Raw genomic sequence first — 24860 nt, forward strand, 5'->3', positions numbered from 1 at the left:
GACGCGGGGCTTGAACTCAGAAACCACGACATCATGACCTGAGCCAAAATCAAGAGCTGGAGGCTTAACCCACTGAGCCTCCCAGGCGCCCCAGTCTGGATACTTTTTAAACGTGTCAAGCCTCTGTCTGCGTTGCACGGCACGAATCCTGAACAAATCACAAAATGTGCCTAAGTCTCCACTGTGGAAAAGATCAAAGAGCCGTCAGCCCCCAGTATGAGGGGACAGAAAGGACTCGGACAGTTGCAGGAGTGACGGGGGTGGGGCCTGCCTCCACGGTGTGGAAGTTGCAGGAGGAGACGAGGGGCAGAGAAATGACTGTTTAATAATCAGCTTTTCCTGAGCACTTTTATCACAGCAGGACCTCTGCTAAAGGCTTTCCGTGTTTCGTGCGGAGTAAACCTCTCTCGGTGAGTCTGCGAGGTAAGTGCACTTGTGTTTTACCATCTCTCGGAGGAGGAACTGAGGCAAGTTGGTTAAGCAATGAGTCCAAGATCACATCACCAGAACACGGTGGGGCTGGGCCGGGATCCCCCTTCTGCCTGATTCTAGCCCCACTGTGTGGCCACCTCCCTACAGGTCTGGATGTGACTCACGGCTGGGCTGGGGGCCCCCTCGCCCCTCTCCAGCAGCCCATACCCAAACCCCAGCAGCCAACTTTTAGATCAGGACACCTGTGCTTTGATGCTACATTTCTTTTTTTTTTTTTTAATGTTTTATTTATTTTTGAGACAGAGAGGGACAGAGCATGAACGGGGGAGGGGCAGAGAGAGAGGGAGACACAGAATCGGAAACAGGCTCCAGGCTCTGAGCTGTCAGCACAGAGCCCGACGCGGGGCTCGAACTCACGAACCGCGAGATCATGACCTGAGCCGAAGTAGGACGTTCAACCGACTGAGCCCCCCCAGGCACCCTTGCATTTCTTAAAACAATAACCTGAAGAAAATGTGCACATGATGCCTCCTTATAACAAGGAGCGAGTCAGGGCAGAGGGGGGACTTCGCCTGAGTTCACAGTCCTGCTGGATTCCTCCCTCCCTGTCCTGCTGACTCATCCCCTTGCTTGCTGGTTTCTCCTGAGAGTGCTCAATGAATCCTCCCCCCAGCGGGTCTGGGAACCCGATATTAGACGGGGAGTTTACCAGAGATGACATCTGCTTTTTCGCATCAGCTTGTTAAGATACAGGTTCTGGACGATAAATTGCATCTGTTTAATGTCTACAATTTGATGGATTTCGGCACTCGTACGGATCCGGGAAACAACGGCCGCAGTCACGGTATAAACGTTTCCATCACCCCAAAGAGATTCTTTGTGCCCCTTCACTGGCCACCCCTCCCGCTGCCCCCAACGCCAGAAACCACGTCTTCACAGTTCAGATCAGTCTCTTTGCCCACGGCCTAAACATTAAGCCGAAACTATGGTTTTTGTATGGCACCACTTCATGGTACCAACTTTTACATCAGTTAAGAAGATGCTAGCATTTTCTACCAGGGTGCCTGGGTGGCTCGGTCAATTTAGTGGCGGACTCTTGATTTTGGCTCAAGTCACGATCTCACGGTTCATGGGTCTGAGCCCCACATCGGGCTCGGCACTGACAGTGCATGAGCCTGCTTCTGATTCTCTTTCTCTCTCTCTCTCTCTCTCTCTCTCTGCCCCTCCCCTGCTCGCATTTGCACTCTCTCAAAATAAATAAATAAACTTAAAAAAAAATTTTTTTAAAGAAAATGCTATCTACCAACAAACAAATTTCAAAACGCATGATGAACTTAAACATGCATTTCTGGATCATGCATAGCTAATCAGGATCACTAATTAGTGGCCGTCTGCCTCCCATCCTTAATTTAGGGAGCAAGGCACCCTGCATATCGTTGAGTCTGATATCACTAAAGTCGGCACCATGATCAAAATATATAAAGTCGTATCGCCCAAGAGGTGGGGCAAAGGGCATGAAAGGGTTTTGTGAGCAGGCCTAGAGATTGCTCACATCACGTTCGGCCAGTTCCATGGGCTAGAACTCACTGATCCAACCACATGTAAATGCAAGAGAGGCTCAACAGACCGCTGTCAGTGTGCCCAGGAATTACTCATGCTCTCAGGTATGCAAGCAGCTCTCTGAATGGAAGAGGAAAGCTAGGAAGAGGAAGAAGCAAGGGATACCGACATGCGATGTCATAGCAACAACATAACAACGAAACAGCACACGATGAGAATGACTATCATCTTTTGAACCGTCTCATGCCCAGCGTTCATCATGGTGTATCAGGTGATTCTCATGATTTTGTAGGCGTCCAAGTTACAGGTAAGGATTAAAGCAGTGTGAGATTACATGACACATCATGGTTGCGCGGCCATCCGGTGGCAGAGAATAGATTTGTATCCTGATCCTTCTTGACTCCTTCGTGTCTGAGGTTAGTATCAGGAAGAACAAATCAACAACAGCATGTTCCCTACTCCCATGAGAGAGCTATGGAATATCAGCAGCAGGTTTCAAAATAACCCAGGGCATCAAGAATACCAAGATTCTGCTGTTGTTGTCCAAGGAGTCTAGAAGGATTATAGACTCTAGAATACACTTCCCACAACTTAGATCTCAGAACAGATGCTGAAGAAGACATGTGCACCATCGATCTGAGGGTAGGGTCAGCTCAGCCCCAGGAAGTGGAGAGAGTTATTTGCTACTTATAGTCCCCTCTGCATTCTAAGGAGGATGGATCACAAAGAAGGTTCTTAATGAGACGATGGGGGTGAGGAGGAGGGCACACATTTTTTAATTTGAGAGAGGGAAATTTTCCGTAGGTAAGAAAAGAATTGATTGTCATGGGGAGTGGGTGTGATGTGAGGTCTGGGAACAAAGATAAGGTAGGCACCAGGGGGACTGACAAGGTCGTGAGGGGCCAAAAGGGAAGACACTCAGCAATGCGGCAGCCGATGAGAAAGAGTTTGGGAACAGACAGTGCAGTGTGGGATGGAACTGTCCTGTATCACTCAGGGTTTGGTCATGAAAAAGGCTTCTCCAAGTATCTTTCACCAGGAAGGGAATTAATACAGGATTTCAATCCCTTCACAACTAGTAAATATTTTCGAGTTCTCATGGAACTCTCACCAAGATAAAGCATATCCAGGGCTTCAAAAATATTTTTAAAAAATTGAAATGACACAGAATATGTTCTCAGACCAAAATGGAATCAACTAAAAATCACAGAGAGATGACAGGAATGTTTGCAAACACTTGAAAATTTAAAAACACGCTTCTTGGGGCGCCTGGGTGGCACAGTCGGTTAAGCGTCCGACTTCAGCCAGGTCACGATCTCGCGGTCTGTGAGTTCGAGCCCCGCGTCGGGCTCTGGGCTGATGGCTCAGAGCCTGGAGCCTGTTTCCGATTCTGTGTCTCCCTCTCTCTCTGCCCCTCCCCCGTTCATGCTCTGTCTCTCTCTGTCCCAAAAATAAATAAACGTTGAAAAAAAAATTAAAATAAATAAATAAATAAATAAATAAATAAAAACACACTTCTAAATCATCCATGGGTCAAAGAGGAAGTCTCAAAGGAAATAGAAAATACATAGAACTAGATGAAAACAAAAACGTAATGAGTCAAGGTCGGTGGGGGTGTAACTAAGGCAGGTCTAATAGGACAACATGCAGCACTAAATGCTTAGTTAGAAAGGAACGGTCTCACATAAGTAATCTAAATTTCTTTCTCAAGAAACTAGAAAAAGGGCAAAATAAGCCTAATAAGCAGAAAGAAGGAAAAAAGCATATCAACAAAATGCAAACAAAAGCAACACACAAAATCAATGAAATGAACAGCTGGTTTTTCCCAAAAATCATCAAAAGTGGTAAACCTCTAGCAAGACATGAGAGAGAGAGAGAGAGAGAGAGAGAGTGAGAGAACACCAATTAATGTCAGGATTGAAACAGGGGACATCACTACAGACCCTTCAGTAAAAAAAAGGATAGCAAAAGAATACTAGGAACATATGATGCTAAGTGCAAAATCTTATAAGAAATGGAGCCATTTATCAAATAGTGACAGAGAAAGCATTTGACAAAACCGTTCATCCATTCATAATAAACATTTTCAGTGAACTATGAATGTAAACTTCCTCAAAGTGATAAACAACAACTACAGAGAGCCACTGACCCCATCACACTGATGAAAGTCAGGGCTTTGCTCTACAATCAGGAACGAGGCAAGATGTCTATTATTTCTTCCTTACCACTCCTACCACAGAGCTTAACCAGTGACAAGGAAGAAAAAGAAATAAAAGGCATACAAATTGGAACAGAGGAAGTAAAATTTAGTGCCTATTTGAGGAAGACATGGTCACCTGCAGAGAAAATCCCAAAGAATCTGCTAAAAAACTCAGAACCAATAACTGAGTTTAGCTAGGTTGCAGGGGGGAAAAAACCCAACAAACAAAAAGCAATCACATTTTTATGTATTAATGAACCCAAAACTAAAAACACAATACCATTTACAATTGCTCCAAAAAGCGTTTAGATTACACTTCTGTACCACTTTACCAACACATTTGCAGGACTTGATGCTAGGACTTGCAAAATGCTGGTGAAGGAAGTCAAAGCCCTAAATAAATGTAGAGAGACAGCCTACGTACATGGGTTGCAAAACTCAACATAGGAAAGATATCGGTTTATCCCCCAATTGATCAACAGGTTTAAAACAATTTAGATTAAAATCCCATCAAAGGTCTTTTTGTACAAAAAGACCTAGACAAGCTGATTATTCTTGCATTTATATGGAAAGTCATAGGACTTTGAATTGCTAAAACTTTTTTTTAATGTTTATTTAATTTCGAGAGAGAGACAGACAGAGCGTGAGCAGGGGAGGGGCAGAGAGAGAGAGAGGGAGACACGGAACCCAAAGCAGGCTCCAGGTTCTGAGCTGTCAGCACAGAGCCCGACACGGGCTTGAACTCATGAACCGTAAGATCATGACCCGAGCCAAAGTCAGCCGCTTAACTGACTGAGCCACCCAGGAGCCCCTGCTAAAACAATTTTGAAAATGAGGAATAAAGGCAGAGGAATCACTTCATCTGATTTCACGACATCATCTACGGTAATCCAGGCAGTGTGGTTTTGGCAGAGGGATAGACAGATCAACGGGACAAAACAGAAAATGTAGAACTGGATTCTCAAAGACGCCCACCTGCCTTTTGACGAAGAGGCCGTGACAGCCTTTTCAACGAACGGTGCTGAAGCTATTAGATAGCCACAGGCGGGAAGAAACTAACAGCCGTCAGCCTCAACCTCACATCTCACGCAAAAATTAACTCAAAATCGATCACAGCCTTAATTATAAAATGTCAAATACAAGACCCCAGAAGATGACAAAGCAGAGATCTTTGGTCTCTGCGTCAAGGCCACGTGTTCCTAGACTTGAGGCCAAAAGCGCCATCCATAAAAAGAAAAATTGCTAAGTTAACCTTCTTCGAAACAGAAACCTTTCCTCTTCGAAATCCTCTACTCAGCTGACGAAAACACAAGCTACAGACTCAGCAAATATTTGTAAGCAACATCTCCAGCAAAACATGTGTATCTAAAATGGACAGCACTCTTCAAACTCAAGAGCAAAAAATCCAGTTAGAAAACGGGCAAAGACATGGGGCATCTGGGTGGTTCAGTTTGTTAAGCGTCCGACATTGGCTCAGGTCATGATCTCGCGGTCCATGAGTTCGAGCCCCGCGTCGGGCTCTGTGCTGACAGCTCGGAGCCCGGAGCCTGCTTCGGATTCTGTGTCTCCCTCTCTCTCCCTGCCCCTCCCTTGCTCATGCTCTGTCTCTCTTTCTGTCTCAAAAATAAAGATTCTTTTTTTTTTTTAATTAAAAAAAGAAAGAAAGAAAATGGGCAAAGACATACACGGACATCTCCCCGAAGGAGACATACTAATGGCAGCCACGCGCATGAACACATCTTCAATATCATTAGTCATTAGAAAATGTAAATAGAAACTACCACGACACCTATCAGAATGGCCGAAATACAAAACACAGCGACAAAACCAAATGCTGGTGAGGATGGGGAGAAACGGGATCCCTCGCACATTGCTGTTGTGGAGAGAAAATAATACAGCTCCTCTGGAAAAGAGTACGGCTGTTTCTTCCAAAACTAAACCATGTCCTTATAGTACAACTCAGCAGTCACATATCTGGGCGATTTATCTTTTTTTTTTCCATTTTTTTTTTCAACATTTATTTATTTTTGGAACAGAGAGAGACAGAGCATGAACAGGGGAGGGGCAGAGAGAGAGGGAGACACAGAATCGGAAACAGGCTCCAGGCTCTGAGCCATCAGCCCAGAGCCTGACGCGGGGCTCGAACTCCCGGACCGCGAGATCGTGACCTGGCTGAAGTCGGACGCTTAACCGACTGCGCCACCCAGGCGCTCTGGGCGATTTATCTTAAAAAAAAAAATTAAGATTTTTAAATTGAAATGCAGCCTGAAGTACACTCATCTTAAGTTTTTGCGTATGTATACAGCCGTGTAACCACTAGTCAGGACATTGCCAGAAGCCAGAACATTCCCTGACCGGGTACTTCCCAGTCCGTACCCACAGGGTAACTGCTGTTTTGTTTCTATTTCCATGCATTAGTTTTGACTGTTCTTGACCTCAGTAGAAACGGACTAATGTACTATATAGTAGCAGCTGATTATCCTTTTATGCTGTTGTGTAGTATTTCATCATATGGATATCCCGCAATTTACCCATGTTATTGTTGATAGGAATTTGGGATTTTCAGTCTGGGACTATTCTGAATAAAGTTACTAGCACCACTCTTGTGCACGTCTTTTGGGTCCACCCGTACTTCTCTGTCTTGAGTGTAGAGCTTGCAGTAGCATTTCCGGGTCAAAGAGAAGGCGTATGTTTCACTTTACATTTTGCTTAACGGTCGTCTAAGCGGTTGTACCAATTTATACTTTCCGGCGGTGCGTGAGAGTTCTGGTTGATCCACATTTTCGCCAACACTTGGTATTGACTATTGTTAGGAATCTTTCTTTCTTCCTCCTTTCTTTCTTTCTTTCTTTCTTTCTTTCTTTCTTTCTTTCTTTCCTTCCTCCCTCTCTCCCTTCCTTCCTCCTTTCTTGCTTGCTTTCTTGCTGTCTTTCTTGTTTTCTTTCTTGCTTTCTTTCTCTTTTCTCTTTCTTTCCCTTTTTTCTTCCTTCCTCCCTCCCTTCCCCCTTCCCTCCTTCCTTCTTTCCTTCCTTCCTTCCTTCCTTCCTCACTCAGCCATCCCGGTGGGTATGTGCTGCAATCTCTACCTATCTCAACCTGTGGTTTCCATTTGCATTTCTCCAACGATTAGTGATATTGAGTACTTTTTCACGTACATGTTGGTTCATTGGATATCCTCTTTTATGAAGTCTTTTGCCTATCTAAAAGAAAATTAGGTTGTCGTTTCCATATTGACTTCCTGGGGCGGGGGGGGGGGGAGGTTTAATCTATTCTGTATATAAGCCCTTCATCCGAGAGAGGTATCTTGACCTGTTTCTGGCTACGGGCATTCCTACCCTTTTCTACTCAGCTCCTAGAATCCCCGGTCACACCTAACACCGATTCAGTTGCAACAATGCCCAGGCTGTAGCTTCTGGACCCCACTGGAGAGACCAGCCATCCCCCAATACCACCGCCAGGATCTCGGCCTCATGCCAGCCCCTGCCCGGCCAGATCCTGGACCAGCCACGGGTCCCTTCTCCCCTCACCTCTTTCTCAGGAGCAGGAAGATTTCACACTCCCGGCACTAAGGCAGGATGGAAAGGAAAAATGAGTTTATTCAGGCAGGTGCCTGACAATGTCGCTCTGAACAAAAGATGTCACACGTCACCCTCACCTGGGGTCACACGCACACCTCAGTGCACAGGTGTGGACCCCCAGCACCTTGCGTTCGTGTAGCTCTGTGCAGGGTGCTGTGGAAACCGTGCACGAGACGGTGGGGCCCCGGTCCAGCTGCGGAGAAGCTTCCGGTCAAGTTGGAGAGAAAAGAGGTTAACACAGGTTCCATGATATCCCAGAACAGCGTGTGGTGGTCAGTACATAAAGAGGGCACCTCCTTGAGATAGTCTCTCCTTCCCTTTTCAGCGCGGAGGTGGGGGGGTGGGGGTCCTTGGATGGCTTTTTTGTTTTTTTGCACGCAGGAGGCACTTTTGCCACACATTTGCCACTTTGATGGAGGCTTGGGCGAAAGAAATAGACTGCCACTTGGTTCCCATCGGCTGGACACCTGCCGGCTGCCAGGCACGTGGGGAATCGCGTTTAATTCTTGCCACAAGCCAGAGAAAGAAAGGTTATTATCCCGGTTTTACAGGTGGGGAAACTGAAGCTCGAGGCAAGTGGCGGAGAAAATTGCCTGAGACTGCACGTCGCACGGTGGGCGTCCGAGGGAGCCGTAATTGGGACCCAAGCGTGACAGGCCGGGGGAATTATTCTTTGCTGGGAGACGCACGGACAACGAGGGGAGGAGGGGACGGTGCCAGAGGGTAAAGCCGGGGCCCTGGGGAGCCAGCTCTCCGAGGCAGGGCCCAGGAGAAGGGCACCCTGCAGGCTTTCCTCCGACCTCTCTGCCGGCCTGGTGGTACCTTCGGTGGGAAGCCTAAGGCCGCCTGGCTGGTGCCCTGGACAGTAAGGCGGCAGCCGGAGAGGAGCGAACGACACAAGAGAGAGTGGCACAGCCAGGCTGTCAGCCCCTCTCCCTGTAACGTCCCCAGCCTGGAAAGCGGGATCCCTCACGCACCCAACTGCTCTTGAAGCCCGTGTGTCCCCGGGAAGCCTCCGTGCCTCCCCCCACCTTGCCCACCCACGAATGCTCGAGGCCACACCCTGGGGCTGCGGGCAGGGGGCGGACCGCTTGTTGATGGGATCCCTAGTGGCGGCTGGTGGCCTGGCCCGTGGTCCTGCGTCCTCTGGCCTCCCTGTCCTGAAACGGGAATTCTACCGCCCAGACAGCAGGAGGACCTTCGACATCAGGCCCTGGGTGACGCCTCTGCCACGGTCCAAGAGTGCCCTCTAAAGGACCGGGTCGTGGTGAGCGCGGGAGGTCACGGCCTTCAAGCCACAGCCATTGTCCTCTCTACTCTTGGGAGCAGGCCCTGGGAGGGGCGGTCCACCGGCTCTGTCTCTGTCCCCCAGTGGTAATTGGTTTAGACCCCTGTGGGCCATACTGCCAGACCTCCCTCCTTGAGCGCCAGGAGGAAGGATGGGGGGGGGTCTTGGTCTCTTCTCCCAGGGACAGTCCCTCCCCGGTGCTCTGTGTAACTAAGGCCACTGAAAATGCAAGCCCGGGGCAGGGAGGCCCAACTGGCCTCAGGTTCGCCCGACCTGGGGAGGCCCCCCCCCAACAGCCATCTTTGGAAAGGCCTTTGAAGGGACTCTGGGTCCTCTTTACAGAGACGTCACGAAACAGGCATGATTGGAAGCATCAGAAAGAGGACAGGAGGCTCAAAATGGGAACTCAAGATGAGAAAGTAGCACTGTGTGGACAGCAGTGAAGCAGGGTTGGGGGGGAGGTCCCGGAGCAGGGGGAGGGGGGCTCCCTGGGGGGAGGGGGGCCCTGGAGCAGGGGGAGGGGGGCTCCCTGGGGGAGGGGGGGGCCTTGGAGCAGGGGGAGGGGGGCTCCCTGGGGGGAGGGGGGCCCTGGAGCAGGGGGAGGGGGGCTCCCTGGGGGAGGGGGGGGGCCTTGGAGCAGGGGGAGGGGGGCTCCCTGGGGGGGAGGGGGGGCCCTGGAGCAGGGGGAGGGGGGCTCCCTGGGGGGGGGGCCTTGGAGCAGGGGGAGGGGGGCTCCCTGGGGGGGAGGGGGGGCCCTGGAGCAGGGGGAGGGGGCTCCCTGGGGGAGAGGGGAGGCCCTGGAGCAGGGGGAGCACTTTAGGGAAGGAAATGCTGGTGCAGAACAAAGGGAGTTGGGAGAAATTTCTGTTCCTAGACCTTCCTCTCCAGCCCAGTCTGTAGGAGCTAAAAGAGCACAAGATTATCAGATGAAAACTTTGAACAGGATCTTCAGTGACAGGCACGCGGCCAGCTGGTGCTTGGGGGGTGGAGGCAAACACCAAAAATGAAGGCCAGTAAACAGAACTAAATACCGCCCCCCCCCACCTCCTCCTCACTCCCCTGTGAAAATCCACAGAAAGAAAAGGAAGACAGCCGGGAGACCAGAAAGTCCAGAAAAAGGGACGGACGAAGTGGGTCCGAGACGCCTGGACCGAAGGCACGAACCCGAAGGTGCAGACCCCTGGCTAGAGCACGTGTTTGGGTGCCCTGAACCTGAGCCCCACCCGCCCCCACCCAGGGCGGCGGGCAAGGCCTGGGCCTCGCTCGGTGGAGAGAACTGGGCTGAGCAGCCGCGGACTTGTGCGCGGGCGCCCCTCCGGCGTGAGGGGATCCCCCTGAAATCAGGCAGCTGGGCCCCCGGCTAGTTGTGCAAAGGGCAGGCACTCAAATAAAAGCTAGTTTCTGCCCAGACCCGAGGTTCGTATACACTGAGAGGCAAACTTTCCCATTAGGTCCCTTTGGCCACACAGATGTAACACTGAGGCCCTGTGCACTCACGGCCTGCGGTCGCCCGGCAGTGTGAGCTGGCAAAGGATCCGTATCAGCCCTCGGGAGGAAAGAACGAAAAAGGCATCAACGCGTGGCATTGGCTGATCCCCCGGGGGTGGGGGGAAGGCTCTTCCCGTGGCCAAGTTCCGGCTACAGACTTAATGTCACTGACGGTGTAGTTGGGTCTCCTGAGTCTGCCGTAGGGGTTAGGGAGCCATAATAACACTGAGTAACACTACGTACTAAAGGTCTTAGGCGCATCCCTTCCTTAAGGCTCACAGAGGGGAAAAGTGAGGCTCAGGAAAATAGTGAGCTTGCCCTGGGTCACCAGCTACTATTCGGTGGAACCGGGTGTTTGCAAGAATGTAGCTGTATCAGTCTGGCCCGAACCAACAGTTCTCAAGATTCAGTCTCAGGAATGTGTATGTCTACAGTACCATTGCACACACCAACGAGCCTTTGTTTATGTGGATTATTAATATTTACTGTGGCAGAGTCGGTTACGCATCCGACTTCAGCGCGGGTCATGATCTCGCGGTCCGTGAGTTCGAGCCCCGCGTCGGGCGCTGTGCTGACAGCTCGGAGCCTGGAGCCTGCTTCGGATTCTGTGTCTCCCCCTCTCTCTGCCCTTCCCCCACTAGCGCTCACACGCTCTCTCTCTCTCTCTCTCTCTCTCTCTCAAAAATAAACATTAAAAAATTTTTAATAAAAAAGATACGTACCGTAGCAGGAACTAACACTGAGCCCTGAACACAAATTCAGCGATTCCCTTAAAATAACAGGAATGAAACTGTTACATCATAACATAAATAACACTTTCGGGAAAATAAATTTGTTTTCCCCGGATGCAAACAATGTCAGTGCAAAGAGTGGCCAGACCCCCAAAGCTGCTTCTGTCCCACCCACCGCCCCGCCCCCCCTCCTCCCCCACCCACCGCCCCGTCTGTTGTGATCGTTTTGGCTGAAGTCTGCGAAGGAAAACCAGCCGCACACAGGGACGTAGCTGGAAAAGGGAAGACGTCAGGGACCCCTGGCATGGGTGTGGGAGACCCCTTGGACCCCATTTTGAAAACCGCCAGGCGACCGAGAACAAACTGAGGGTTGATGGGGGGTGGGAGGGACGGGAGGGTGGGGGATGGGTACTGAGGAGGGCACCTTTTGGGATGAGCACTGGGTGTCCTATGGAAACCAATTTGACAATAAATTTCATATATTGAAAAAAAAAAAAAAAAGGAAAGAAAACCACCAGGCGGATGACAGTTGTACTTGGTACAAAAGCCAAGCGGTACAAAGTAACAGACAGTGAAAACTCCGGCATGGTGTCTCCCCCAGGCGCACCTGCTTCCCTCCCCAGGGACCAGGAATATTAGCCGTTCATCCTGCTTCCTTCCAGAGACATTGTACCTTCCCCACCAGGGCCTTCCTGCTGGCGGCATCCAGGGCACACGGCCTTTGCTCCGTCCCTCCGGCCTGGGGCGCGGCAGACATGGCCAAAGAGCCCTCCGGGGAGGGGGACCGGATTTCTACCCCCACCGGCGACGGGTAGGCGGGACTTTCCCTCAGCCTCGCTAATACAGCATAGGGACCAGATGCAAGGTCAGGCCCCAGGGCATCCCCGCTGAGCCTCAGCGTGGGCCCAGGAAGTGGAACCTATCTGGGCAGCCCGGTGAGGGTGCTCCTTCTGTGCGACAACCAGTCACCCAAGGCTTCCTGAGCGTCTACGCCCTGGGACGCGTCCTTCGGCCACCTCCAGCCCCTGGGCCTATGACAGATCCCTGGGGGGCCTGGTGAAAACGCAGTTTCTCTTTCAGGGGGCCCGCGGTGAGGTCCCAGGGCCTGCCGTTTTGGACGAGCGCCCGGGTCTTGGTGTCACACGCTCATCAGCAAGTGTCTAGACAGGATCCTCAAACTCCAGCATAAATAAGAGGCACCAGAGGGCTTGCCCCAAACACAGCTTCTGGGTCCGACACCCGCCCCCGGGGATTCTGATTCTGCAGGTCCGGGGTGAGGCCCTGAGAACCTTTCTTCTCAACAAGCTCCCACGTGATGCGGGTGCAGCCAGCCCCCAGACCACCCCTGGAGTTCGCGCTGGTTCCGGGCCCTGCCTAGCTCCTCTGAGCCCGTAACTGCCCGGTGCGCGACCGAGATCGGGGGCACCTCGTGGACGTGTGGTGAATGCGGTGGGAGGGAAGAGCCAGCGCGAGCCAGTGCCCGGATTCGGCTCTTGGGACTAGAAGGAGGAGGGGAGAGGTCCGCACGCCTAAGATCCATCCACGGCTCAGATCTGAGGTCTGAAGGGTTGTTATCGCCTCTTCGTTCCTCCCCGCCTTCCGACGGTGGGTTACAACTCAGTTCTCGCAGGACCCCTGCGGGGTTCCCTCCAGCTGCATTCAACTTCGTGGGTGCGGGCGTGGGGCTGGCTGTGCCCGAGGCCGGATTTTGCTGGGTGGACACCACGAGGTCAGAAAAGAGCCTGAGAGCTGAGGGTGGAGGTAAGGGGGTGGGGGACGGAGACCGGAGCAATGGCCCGTGGGGTCAGGCTGGTGGGCAGTATAAGGAAGCTGACGGTCTGTAGAAAATTGACATACCCACAGCCCCACTGGGGTCAAGGACCTGTTGGTGCCGAATGGCAGGAGAGGTGGGAGTGGGGTCAGAGGCTGGGGTGCTGGGAGCCAAGGTATGAGGGGCCACGGATGCCCTGACGGCGAGATCCGGGAGTTAGGGTCATGGGCGCGAGTGGCCGAGGAGCACGGAAGACATGGCCATGGGGGAGGGGGTTCAAGGAAGCCCTTGGCCAGAGACTGGAGGAGACCTGTACTTCGGTGGAGGGTAAAATACAGTTTCAAGGCCCCCCCCCCCCCATCCTGGGGCACACGGCCTTCCACAGCGTGACTGCGCCACTCCAACTAAACCAACGTGTCCTATCTCCCGACTCCTTGGCTGTGGCTGGGCTCGGTGACGTGCTTCGACCCTCACAACGCAGCAGAGGTGACACGAGGTGACTTCTGAGGCCAGGCCTTAAGACGCTCGGCAGCTTTTGCTCACGCCCGAGCCCCACCCCTGCAAAACACAAAACAAAGCAAAACAAAACAAAAGAAAAAAACCCCATAAGCCCCTCAGAGCCCCCGCACCTGCCTCTCCCGGATGATTTCTGGCTGCAGAGAGTGGAGTGGGAAAGGCTGCAGGGAGGAGGTGGCCTCTTGGGTGATCCAGGCAGGGTGGCTTCTGGTCTGTCCTGGGTCATGGTCGTGCCCAACATCCTCATTCACGACGGGACATGACCCAGCACAAGAGGGCAGCTGGGCAGAATACAGGGGACAGATTACTGGACCTACTTCCTCTGGTTTGCCAGGCTGAGTTGGCAGCACGTTGTGGGGCAAGACAGCCTGGGAGCTACCAGGCGTGAGAGCAGAGGTGGAGATTAAGGAGGAGAAAAGACTGCCTGGGGAAGAATGGGTGGTGGAGAGAGAGGCTAGGGAAGGAGATTAGACGAGTTGTGGATAAAAGGCAGTGGTGTGGAGGGGGCAAGGGTAGGCTACTGCCTAGGGGCCACCAGTGTCCCCCAAAGGCCCTCGTGTCCATCTGTGAGACGCCCGCCAATCTGTCTTTGGTGTCCCCAGAGGGTCCCGGGGTCGGAAGCAATCTCTTTTGCCAAGTAGGCAGACAGCGTGGCCCGGGACTGGGTGGCAGAGAGAGCACTGCCAACCCCTCCCCTCCCCCGGAAATTCACCTACAGTTGTAGCACTTGACCCTGAAAGGCGTACCTCAATGACGCGCAGGCTCCGCGAAGGCAAGGAGCCTGGCCTTACCGCGTCCCGGTCAAACAGAACATAAGATTTCGGGATGTTGAGGTTGAGACAGGAAAGGAGAAGTAGGAACGGCTGCGTCAGCATCAGATGTCGCGGATGAGACCCAGAAAGGCAGCATGGGACATGAAGGAGCAGGGTCAGCAGGCCAGATCAGGGGTTGACGCTGCAGGGGGCGCCCCATTAAGGAAACAGAGGCCGAGGCAAAGTCAAGGTTAGAAGACCGTGGTGTGCACCTTCCTGACACTCCTGTCTGTTCCCACTACATCTAGGGCCACGGACACTGCCTAAATGCCCAGCCCTGTGCGCTGGTGGAGAAGAATCTCCTGGGGATGATATCCAGCGACAAAAGCCAGAGAGGAGCGGCCCTCAGCCAGTGGCGGGCAGGCAGAGATGTGATGGATACGTGCCCGGTTTCCTCAACCCTCTGGCCCCACAGTTGGGGTGACTCTGAGGGGCTCCCTGGGTCCCCCAGGGGGCCTGGGTGCCACTTACCTTCTGCAGGAGAGTCTCTATAATGCTCCCTTTCCTGGCCCCCTTTCCCCTCCCCTGCAGTGTCTCCTGGGATCCGCTGCAAATACACTACTTGCATCTGCGTTCCGTTCCAGGGTTTGCACCTAAAAGGGAAACCCAAATTAAGGCAGGTGTTGGTAATGCTTACCAAGCTCAGCAGCAAATCATTCATTCATATGCATGTATTCATTTAACCTTCTATAAAGTGGGAATAATTAGCCTCGTTTTACGGAAGAGGAAAGAGACAATCGAACGCATAAATAATACACCCAAAGTCACCTCTTTGTCAGCCTAGTTGCCTTTTGCCTCCCTCTTCCCCCATCTGTCTGTGGACGGGCTGCCAGAGAGGGGAGGCCCGACCCCAGAAGACTCCTGGAGTGTTCCTTTGAAGGGCACACGGGGCACCTTGTCTAAAGTCTTCATTCTACGGATGAAGAAACAGAGCCTTGAAGGGACAAGTGACATTTGCAAATCACAGTCGCATTCATTTCTGAAATGGTGCTTTGCAGCAATCCTGTGAAGGCCACTAGAGTCCCATTTTACAGAAAAGGAGTGGAGCCCAGAGTGGCGGGCAGGGGGGAAGCCAGCACAGTGGCAGAGCAGGTGCTGGCGGCTGTGGGGAGAGTCATGGGAAGCATCCTTCGTCACTCCTCCTTAGGCCAGGTGCTCTGTGACACTTTTCACCTCCAAGCTGACCTTGTGCATCCTGTGGCAAGCAAGAGTGCTTGGCGATCTCATGCGACAGAGTGGGAGCCAAGACTTGTCAAGGCGTGGTTACCCGCCCTTGTGTCAGGGGAGAGCTGGGATTTGGCCGCAGCCTCGGTTGGACCATCGCATTAAACAGGAACCTGCGATCAGAAAGAAATGGCTGAAACTCAGCCTACAGACCTGTACTCACTTCGGGCTGGAGGTTCCTTGAGATGAATCTGATTCATTCCTTGAGATGAAACTGTTCAGTGGGGTCTGCAGGGGTGGAGACCGGGAGCAGAAAGGGACAGCAAACAGAGATGGAGGACACAGGGGGCGCCAAAGAGGACCTGTCACGTCTCTCGCGCTATCAGCCGGTTCATTTGGAGAACCAGGATCCAGCGTTGGGGTTTAAATCCTTCCATTTGCAAACTCTAAAAAAAAAAAAAAAAAAAAAAAAAAAAGGCTAGTCACTGACCACAAACCCTCTATGCCCTGCCCTCCCTCACCACCCCTCAATACACACACACACACACACACACACACACACTATCTCAGCCTTTGATTGCTTCACAAATTCTGGAAACAGCTCATACTACCTCTCCCCACTCAACTCCACCCAGCCCTACCCTACCCAATCCCCTGAAGGCAGAGCTCCCTAGGGAGAAGCACAGCCGAGTGAGCAGAGAAAATCCTTAGAGTGAGCCCAGCCTTGAGGAACCGGCCACTAGCGCGTGTCGCGGCCACTCATGGACACCCGACCATACAAAAGGAAGAACTCTGTCCCCTTCTCGTCATTCTGAAAGACTGTGAACCCTGGAGTCCTAAATCATCACACAGGAAGCTGAGGACTTCCTGTTCAATCAGGACGTTGAGCCTTGAGTTCATCAAAATTCGAAAAGCTCCAGAAACAAAGACTTCGTGGACAAAACCCCTGAGACCAGAGTAAGTGGTACTCGGTTTTTTTTCCTGTCTTGCCAGTTACCACTGAGGGCAATCTTGTTAGAAGACATATATGCAGCCAGGACTGTCGTCCTCGCACTGTAGGACATTCCTGAAAGGTGAGGAATTCTTCGAGGGCCAAGCGAATGTCTCATCAGCCCCTAGATGCATCTACAAGGCAATTAATTATATAGCAATACTGACAAGGGGTGAATTTATGAGACTGTGGGCTCAGATGTAAAACAGGGGTTTTCTTGCTAAAAAAGGAAAGCCTTTCTTGAATGGTTGTTGGTAACCGATTGAGAAAATCAGCCTTTCTAAAGTCTGTTAAGAAACAGGAGGCTCTCTGCGGAAAAACTATTCAGGAGGAACTCACTTGCCAAATTTCCCTATGTAAACAAAACCCAAACATGGTATATGAAGAAGTTGTAGCAAAAGGGAAATATTAATTACAAAAAACACTGCAGGTGCTAGTGACCAATTTCTTGAGAAGACTAGAACCAAGGAGCCTCACGGTCAGGACTGCTGATCTGTCTCTGGAGGAGGTAGGATTTTACCCTCCCGGAGACAGGGAGATGTCCTCTTGGGATGCATCCATTCCGTTCTACTAACAAAGAGGCAGGTCAGACTGTGTTCCAAAGGGGGGGGGGGGCATGGGAGGGGTGGGGTGGGGGCTACTTGGAGGTATCTATTTCAACTGTTCCTTCATAGAAGAATCTGGAGTGCCCCGATTTTCCGAGTTAGAAGCTCTCAGAAGTTTGCATAGCTTGTCAGCCAGGCGGTCTACTACTCACTGACGCTTGAGTCCCCACTCCGACTGGGGGGACAGCTCTAGACTATTCAGCCTGTGGGCGGTGAAGGGCCGGTAAAGGTTTAGCCACTGGCCCTCATGGGAAAAAAAGAGCCCTGATTTCTAGTGTTTGTGGATTTCTGTGGCATCGATATCCCCACTGTGGTTGATTTCAAAGCTACCAAACCCCTGAATGCCGAGCTGGGGAGAGGTGGGCACGATCGGTTTTTACGAACCAGCGTAAGCCAGCCCCAGCATGCTACCAGGCTTGGGCGTCTTAGCCCCACAGACTGTCCTTTCTCTACTCAAAGCCCTCACCAGCCCCCAGGCTAGAGGATCCTGCTGATCACCTCGGGGCTGAGGTCTTGCCGGCCTCAGTTGCAGCACGGGCCTTCTGTCTCCCTGCAAGGCCCCTTCCTCCCCACCCCCACCCCATCCCTCTCCCGGACTTGCTTGCGGATTGTTGCCTGGCGCCTGGCAAGTTGGGAAAATAGCCAACGAAGTTGGAGGGGGTGGTGGTGAAGGCGGGTCTCTGTTCAAATGGCCCGGGGGCAATGCTGACTCGGTTTGCCCTCATCTTCGCCCCAATTCCCCAGGACCCCCGGGCTCATGGGCTCAGGCTTGCAGCAGCGGCTCCTTGCGCTGCCAAGCTTCTGGTCGCTTCCGCCGTAAATCTGCCGGCCTACCCAAAAGTGCTGTCTGCCAAGCCCACCTGCCCGTACTGGCAGTGGCAGCAGAAGTCAGAAATTGCCCACACAGCCTGGTTAGTGACTGCCAGCCTGGGTCCCTCCAGAAGGAGAGCCGGTCGGGTACAGGCAAGTCCAGAGCTGGACGAGTGAGCCACAGGGACGGATTTGACGGGAAATGACAGCTCCCCAGCCAGGATGCCGGGCAGCCCCCTGCCCTGTCCCGTGTGCCTTATTTTCCAACGGCCGCTGCAGAAATGTGAATTTTGTAAGCTGGAAACATTCGCTAAGCAATTTAGAAGACTAGAGACTCCAGATTCAGGATGGGAGTGGTGACGTGGGCACCGGCTACTTGACTGAGGCCAGCCTGGGTCTGGCCTCAGAGAGGGGCTGGTGCAGGGAAGGAGGAACCCCAATATTTACCGAGGGCCCGAAAAATACCGAGGTGTCACTTTTCTCATGCATGCATTACCTTACAGCAGCCCTGCAAGGTAGGTGCTACTTTCCCACAGTATAGAGGAGAACCTAAGGCTCAGAGAGGTAGATTAACTTATCCCAAGTCACACAGCCAGTAGGTTACGCCAAAGCCCGTCCATGCTCCCTTTGGGGAAGTGTCTTCAGGAAGGGATTGGAACAGACTGAAAGAGCCTGCTGACCATCAGGAACTGGGGGAAGTCCCACGAAGGCAAGCGATCCAGTGGCTGTTCTGTGTTTTTGTTTGTTTCAAGACAACCCTGGGTGCAAATATCTAAGAGCCAGACTGTACTTTCCTCTGAATCTTCCCACGGCTCTCACAGTTGCCTGTAGACCCACCTGTGCCACATCTGGGCTGTATGACATGAGCCAGGCTGACCCACTCTGTGTCCTCATCCACTAAGGGATGGAGCTGGCCTTCTAGAATTTCACTATGGCAGCGCTGTGGGTAGGATAATTTTTGCGTGGCAGGACATCCTTGGCCCTGCCTAACGAATGGCCAGACAGCAGCATCCCTCGTCTCCGGGGCACCACCCCCCCCCGGAAAAAAAAAAAAAGGCCACACATTTTCATGTGCCCCCGGGGCTCTATGTCACCCCTGACTAAGAACCTTTTAGGCCCCCGGAGCCATGAAAATCCCTCTGCAAGTTTTGGACTCTCAGCATCCTTCTGGGGACCCCAAGGCGCAAAAGCATCGCTCTGAGATTGGAGGCAGGAGCCCCAGTGATTTCAGGAATGGGCGTGAGAGCCACTCACGCCCGAGTTTGAACTCCACCGTTCGTTCTCATAAATACGTGTCCTTCCCACTTTGAACGTCGGCCTCATCACCTCCAGACAGGGGGACAATAGCGGCACCTGCTTGGGGGCGAGGGGTTGCCTAGCCCTGAGTCCAATGCCAAGACCGCGGGAAGCACCGGTTAGGAGCAGTGGGGCGAGACCTCCCTCCGTCTGCGCTGTCTCCAGCCACCAGACTCTTCCTGCACGACACTCACCGTCAAAGCGATGGAATGAACCACTCGTGCGCTCATTTATTTACTGCCTACCCCCCCCCACCCCCCGCCCCGACCCCGTTAGGCTCCAGGTTCCACCAGGGCAGAGTCGACCCGGGTCCCCCTTACTCCGTGCTGTGTCCCGGGGTCTGGTACACAGTAGGCACTCAGTAAAACAGCTGTCAGGTGGTTGAAGGCTTCTAATCATCCCTGCCTCGTCTTTGTTGTCCAGGGCCCGCCGCCCTCTGACGGCAAAGAAAACAGAGACTCGCTCCAGGATGACAGAGGCCAGCACGGAAATCACAGTCCCGACAGAGAACTTTGACGTGACGACAGAATATGACTATGAGGGCATAACCCCGTGCCAGAAGGGGGAGGAGAGGGCCTTCGGGGCCCAGCTGCTGCCCCCCTTGTACTCGCTGGTGTTCGTCGTCGGCCTGGTGGGCAACATCCTGGTGCTCTTGGTCCTGATGCAGTACAAGAGGCTCAAGAGTATGACCAGCATCTACCTCCTCAACCTGGCCATCTCTGACCTGCTTTTCCTCTTCACGCTGCCCTTCTGGATTGACTACAAGCTGAAGGATGACTGGATTTTCAGCGACGGCACCTGCAAGCTGCTCTCGGGGCTTTATTACATAGGCTTGTACAGCGAGATCTTTTTCATCATCCTGCTGACGGTGGACAGGTACCTGGCCATCGTGCACGCCGTGTTCGCCCTGCGGGTTCGCACCGTCCTCTTCGGCGTCCTCAGCAGCGCCGCGGCCTGGAGCCTGGCCGTCTCGGCCTCCGTCCCGGGCTTCTACTTTTCCAAGACCCAGCGGGAGTTCTCCCATATCACCTGCAGCCTCCACTTCCCTCACGAAAACCTAAAAGCCTGGAAACGGTTCCAGGCTCTGAAGCTGAACACGTTGGGGCTGGTGTTGCCTCTGCTGGTCATGATCGTCTGCTACACCGAGATCGTAAGGATTCTGCTCAGGCGACCCAACGAGAAGAAGGCCAAAGCCGTCCGCCTGATTTTCGTCATCATGATCGTCTTCTTTCTCTTCTGGACCCCTTACAACCTGGCCATGCTGGTCTCTGCTTTCCAAGACACCCTTTTCACCGACGAGTGTCGGCAGAGCAAACAGCTGGACGTGGCCATGCAGGTGACGGAGGTGATCGCCTACACGCACTGCTGCGTCAACCCCGTCATCTACGCCTTCGTGGGAGAGAGGTTCCGCAGGTACCTGCGCCAGCTGTTCCACGGGGTCCTGGCCACGCGCCTGGCCAAATGGCTCCCCTTCCTCTCCGCGGAGAGGCTGGAGAGGACCAGCTCAATGTCGCCCTCCACGGCGGAGCAAGAACTCTCTGCGGGGTTCTGACTCGGGCCCCTGGGGGCCGATGCGGGACCCAGCCGGGGTGACCTGCCAGGCGCGCCGACCCGAGCGGAGGCAGGTTGGGTCTCGTGGCCAGATCCGGACACGTGACCACCACGGAACGTGCAGCCACGTGGGGGTGAGCGAGTTTAAAGGCGGTGCGGGCTGAGTTCCCTCCGGGCCTTGAACCTTCTCCAAGAACTTCTCCCTGGTGGGAAGGAGACGAATGAGCCAAATGGGACATTCCAGAAGACCGGGACCGAGTTTACCTGTGAAGGCCTTGGGCCCAGACAGGATTTCAGATTCGTGAGCATTAGCATTTGTAAACAGAGCCCCTTGACCCCAGGCAGCCCCTGCCCCAGCTCCCACCACCAGTGAACTTGGAAGCAGTGATTTCCGCTGCTGACTTCGCTCCCAGTGGGGAGCCAATCAGCAGCCAGCAGCCCCTCCCCACCTTCCCCTCCCCTCCCCTCCCCTCCCCTCCCCTCCCCTCCTGACCGCTGCAGGGCTTAGGTGCTTGGAAACCCTGAGGAACAGAGAACTCAGGGTGGGACAGCCAGAGCCCTGGCGGGGAAATAGGATTGGGGAACTGCTGTGGGCAGTAGAACTGAGATCTCTGCCCCTCCCCTGCTCAGGCTCTGTCTCTCAAAAATACTAAATAAAAAAAATTTTTTTTAAACAGCTTAAAAACACAAAGGGAAAAAGGAAATACCAAAATCACCCATAATCTCACCACCCAAAGACAACTACTGTGCATTCTTCGATGTATTTTCTCTTAGTTTGCTTTTTTTTTCCCCGTATATATTTACGATGGTGACAAAGGTGGACTTCAGCTGTTTTCCTGTCGTTGTTGTTGTTTCCCAGGTGAATAGATCAGTTTAAAGCATTGTTTCTGATGGCTGCACTGAACCCCACAGCAGGGATGCACCCAGTTTACTCCACGCGTTTCCCCAGATTTGCTTGCGGGAATCAGTTCAATCCGGCAGTGGTGACTGAGGACGTGCTTTTTTCAAAGCTAGTTCTCTGAGCTCTGGGAGGCACACAGGCACAGGGGTGCCCTGGGGCCCGTGGTGCTTGGGCAGCAAAGGGGAGGAAGGCATCCACCAGTCAGAAAACATCCTAAGGTGGGGGCGGGGGGACGGCAGTGGGGAGCGCCTGGGTGGCTCAGTCAGCTAAGCAGCCCACGTCAGCTCAGGTCATGATCTCACAGTTCGTGGGTTCAAGCTCCACATCGGGCTTTGCGCTGACAGCCCAGAGCCTGCTTGGATTCTCCGTCTCCCTCTCTCTCTGCCCCTCCCTTGCTTGCGCGCTCTCTCAAAAATAAACATTAGAAAATAAAAATAAAAGACAGTACCCTGAGTAAATGGGCGTCCCACCTGGCGACACAGTGACGCCATCGGGCTGGCCACTCTTTTTGGACCCTAGTGTTGTCCCTTCAATCAGGGACCTACTCTGTGCGCACGCTTCCTTTATGCAAAGCGACTGGTATCATGGAGGTTTGGAAAATGTTTGTCTGGGGAGGAGGAGGTCCCCCTGCCCTGGGCGTACGTTTCCACACAGAAAATATGGCGAATTCCAGGCTTTGAGAGTCAAGGGAGGAGTCAGCTTTCCACTGGTACACCTGCCGGTTCCTCTCTGCAGTGTGGAGAGAAGGAGGCGGAACGGAATTAAGAAACATTTGTCTGCCACTTTGGTAAAATGAGACTGCATCGAAAACCGTACTTGATTGCAACAATATCACAGTGAGAAATGCTGTCATTCCAAATTCCTCCAGTTCCATCTTTGAAATAAGACTTGTTTTGGGGCGCCTGGGTGGCTCAGTCGGTTAAGCGTCCGACTTCAGCTCAGGTCACGATCTCGCGGTCCGCGAGTTCGAGCCCCGCGTCGGGCTCTGGGCTGATGGCTCAGAGCCTGGAGCCTGCTTCCGATTCTGTGTCTCCCTCTCTCTCTGCCCCTCCCCCGTTCATGCTGTGTCTCTCTCTGTCTCAAAAATAAATAAACGTTAAAAAAAAAAATTAAAAAAAAAAAAAAAAAGAAAGAAGACTTGTTTTTTTGACGTGTCACCAAGGCAGTGATGTGCACTGCAGAAAACTGGAAACATCTAGAAAGGCCAAAGAAGAAAACGGAAGCACTTGGACCCACTGCCTACAGACAGCCTCTCTTAGCACATTAATGTTGAAGTGCATCTCCTTCCTGGATTGTTTCCTAAATGTACACACACACGCGCAATCACGCTTAACATTTTTTCGTGTAGCCGCGGTAAAATTGGACCATAGCAAGCACTCAGTAAATGCTGGTTGAATGGATGAATCTCTGAAACCCCCATTTCTGTATAAAGTGAGGATAAACCTAGTGTCTACCCCCACGGGGCTGTTTGGAGGATTAAATGAAACAAAGCAAGGAAAGCAGGTTGATCTCTTTTTTTCCTTTAAGTTTTTATTTTAGGGGCGCCTGGGTGGCTCAGTTGGTTAAGCGTCCGACTTCGGCTCATGATCTCGCGGTTTATGGGTTTGAGTCCCGCGTCGGGCTCTGGGCTGACAGCTCAGAACCTGGAGCCTGCTTCGGATTCTGTGTCTCCCTCTCTCTCTGCCCCTCCCCTGCTCACTCTCTCTCTCTCTCTCTGTCTCTCAAAACTAAACATTAAAAAAAATTTTTTTTAAGTTTTTACGTTAATTCCAGTTAGTTGACATACAGTGTAATATTAGATTCTGGAGTACAATGGCGTCATTCGGCACTGCCATACATCACGTGTTACTCATGACGACAAGTGCCCTCCTTCATCCCCATCACCTATTTCACCCATCCCGTCCCCCCACCGCCACCTGCCCTCCGGTCACCATCAGTTTGTTCTCTCTGGTTAGGAGTCCGTTTCTTGGGTGATCTTTCTCCAAGTCTCAGATAAGAAATCTAACACCCCCTGATGGTGCCCTTCCTCAGTTACTCACGGCAACTCTAGCCCTTCCTGTCCCTTCTCTTCCTGCCCCCCCCCCTTGCTCCTGTGCGTGCCAGTCAAGCCCCGCCTCCATGTTATTGCTGTTTCTATCATTTCATCCTTCGGAAAGGTGGCCAGAATAGCACAAAGAACTCCCATCCCACATTCCTCATCCAGATTCCCCAGCTGTTGGCATTTTACGTTTGTTTTAATTCGTCATTCTCTCTCTCCCTCCCTCTCTCTCTCTCTCTCAACAGATAGACAGGCGGATCAATGTATATAAACGTACTATTTTTCAGGACCATTTGAGGGCAGGTCGCAAACATGATGCCTTGTCAGCTTTTCATCCCTCAGAATGATTTTACCAGTGACAAGGATGCTCTCCCACATCATCAAAACAGGAAGCTCACCTGACTCACACAATATCATCATGGCAGCTGTAACCCTCTTTCCGATTTCGCCCGCTTTGCAAATATTGTCCTTCAGAGTCCCAGGGTCTAGAATCACTGTTTACTTAGCGGTGATGGCTTTCTACCCGTTCGTCAGACCTTTCTTGTCTTTACTGACCACGGCATTTTGAACGCTACAGTCACCCGGCAGATGGTTCCTTGTTGTGGGTTTCCTGATGTTTCCTGATGATTCCATTCGGGTTATGCCACTGGAGCAGGAATCTCCCAGAAGTGAGATGTGAGATAACGTGTCCTCGGGACATCATATCGGAAGTCACGTGGTGCCACCCTGCCCCCTCACCGAGGATGTTGAACTTCAACACTTGATTTAGAAAGCTTCCACCAGGTTTCTCCACTGTGAAGTATATGGTACTTATTTATCAATAAATGTCTATTATTAGTTGGCATTTCACTATATAGAAAAGGCACCTTTTCTCTTCCACTTACGTATTTATTCATTTCTTTATTTATATCATCATGACCTCACGGATTCCTTTTTTGTTCAGTGGGATACAATCTGATATTACCTTTCTTGTTTTGCTATACAAATCGTCCCAGATCTATCCAGTGGGAGCCCGTCAAGCTCGATCCGATGTCTTTTGCTTCTCTTCCCATCAGTCTTTGAGCCCTTTCTTACTTTTTTGGCCCATAAGGTGTCAGATTCTGCACAGTCCAAGCAACCATCGACAAA

General features: G+C 52.3%; 1 protein-coding gene and 1 long non-coding RNA gene across 5 annotated transcripts; one reads left to right on the forward strand and one right to left on the reverse strand.

The window, feature by feature from the left end:
• Nucleotides 1-11794: 11794 nt before the first annotated feature.
• On the reverse strand, nt 11795-16324 carry LOC147583629 (uncharacterized). Its single transcript, XR_015248417.1, has 5 exons — nt 16187-16324; nt 15764-15986; nt 14848-14969; nt 14311-14427; nt 11795-13606 (listed from the first exon to the last, which is right to left on the reverse strand). It is a non-coding gene; the product is annotated as an uncharacterized LOC147583629 (long non-coding RNA).
• A 39-nt stretch (nt 16325-16363) lies between these two features.
• Nucleotides 16364-23193, forward strand: LOC112852520 (C-C chemokine receptor type 1-like). Of its 4 annotated transcripts, none has more exons than XM_025916019.2 (2): nt 16364-16497; nt 19666-23193. In XM_025916019.2, the coding sequence occupies exon 2, from the start codon at nt 19712-19714 to the stop codon at nt 20792-20794; it is 1083 nt and encodes a 360-aa protein (XP_025771804.1). In that variant the 5' UTR covers nt 16364-16497; nt 19666-19711; the 3' UTR covers nt 20795-23193. The 4 variants fall into 4 exon arrangements, with proteins under 4 accessions (XP_025771804.1, XP_025771803.1, XP_086554553.1 ...); XM_025916018.2 differs by having other exon boundaries at nt 16479-16613; XM_086698427.1 differs by lacking the exon at nt 16364-16497 and adding an exon at nt 16635-17116.
• Nucleotides 23194-24860: the final 1667 nt, after the last annotated feature.

The sequence above is a fragment of the Puma concolor genome, chromosome A2 (assembly GCF_028749965.1).
Source record: "Puma concolor isolate L17-30 chromosome A2, mPumCon1.1.hap2, whole genome shotgun sequence".
In the NCBI taxonomy this organism is placed as follows: domain Eukaryota; kingdom Metazoa; phylum Chordata; class Mammalia; order Carnivora; family Felidae; genus Puma; species Puma concolor.

Excerpts from the sequence above, each read along its gene's own strand:
- LOC112852520 (XM_025916019.2), top strand. The coding sequence starts at position 19,712 with ATGACAGAGGCCAGCACGGAAATCACAGTCCCGACAGAGAACTTTGAC.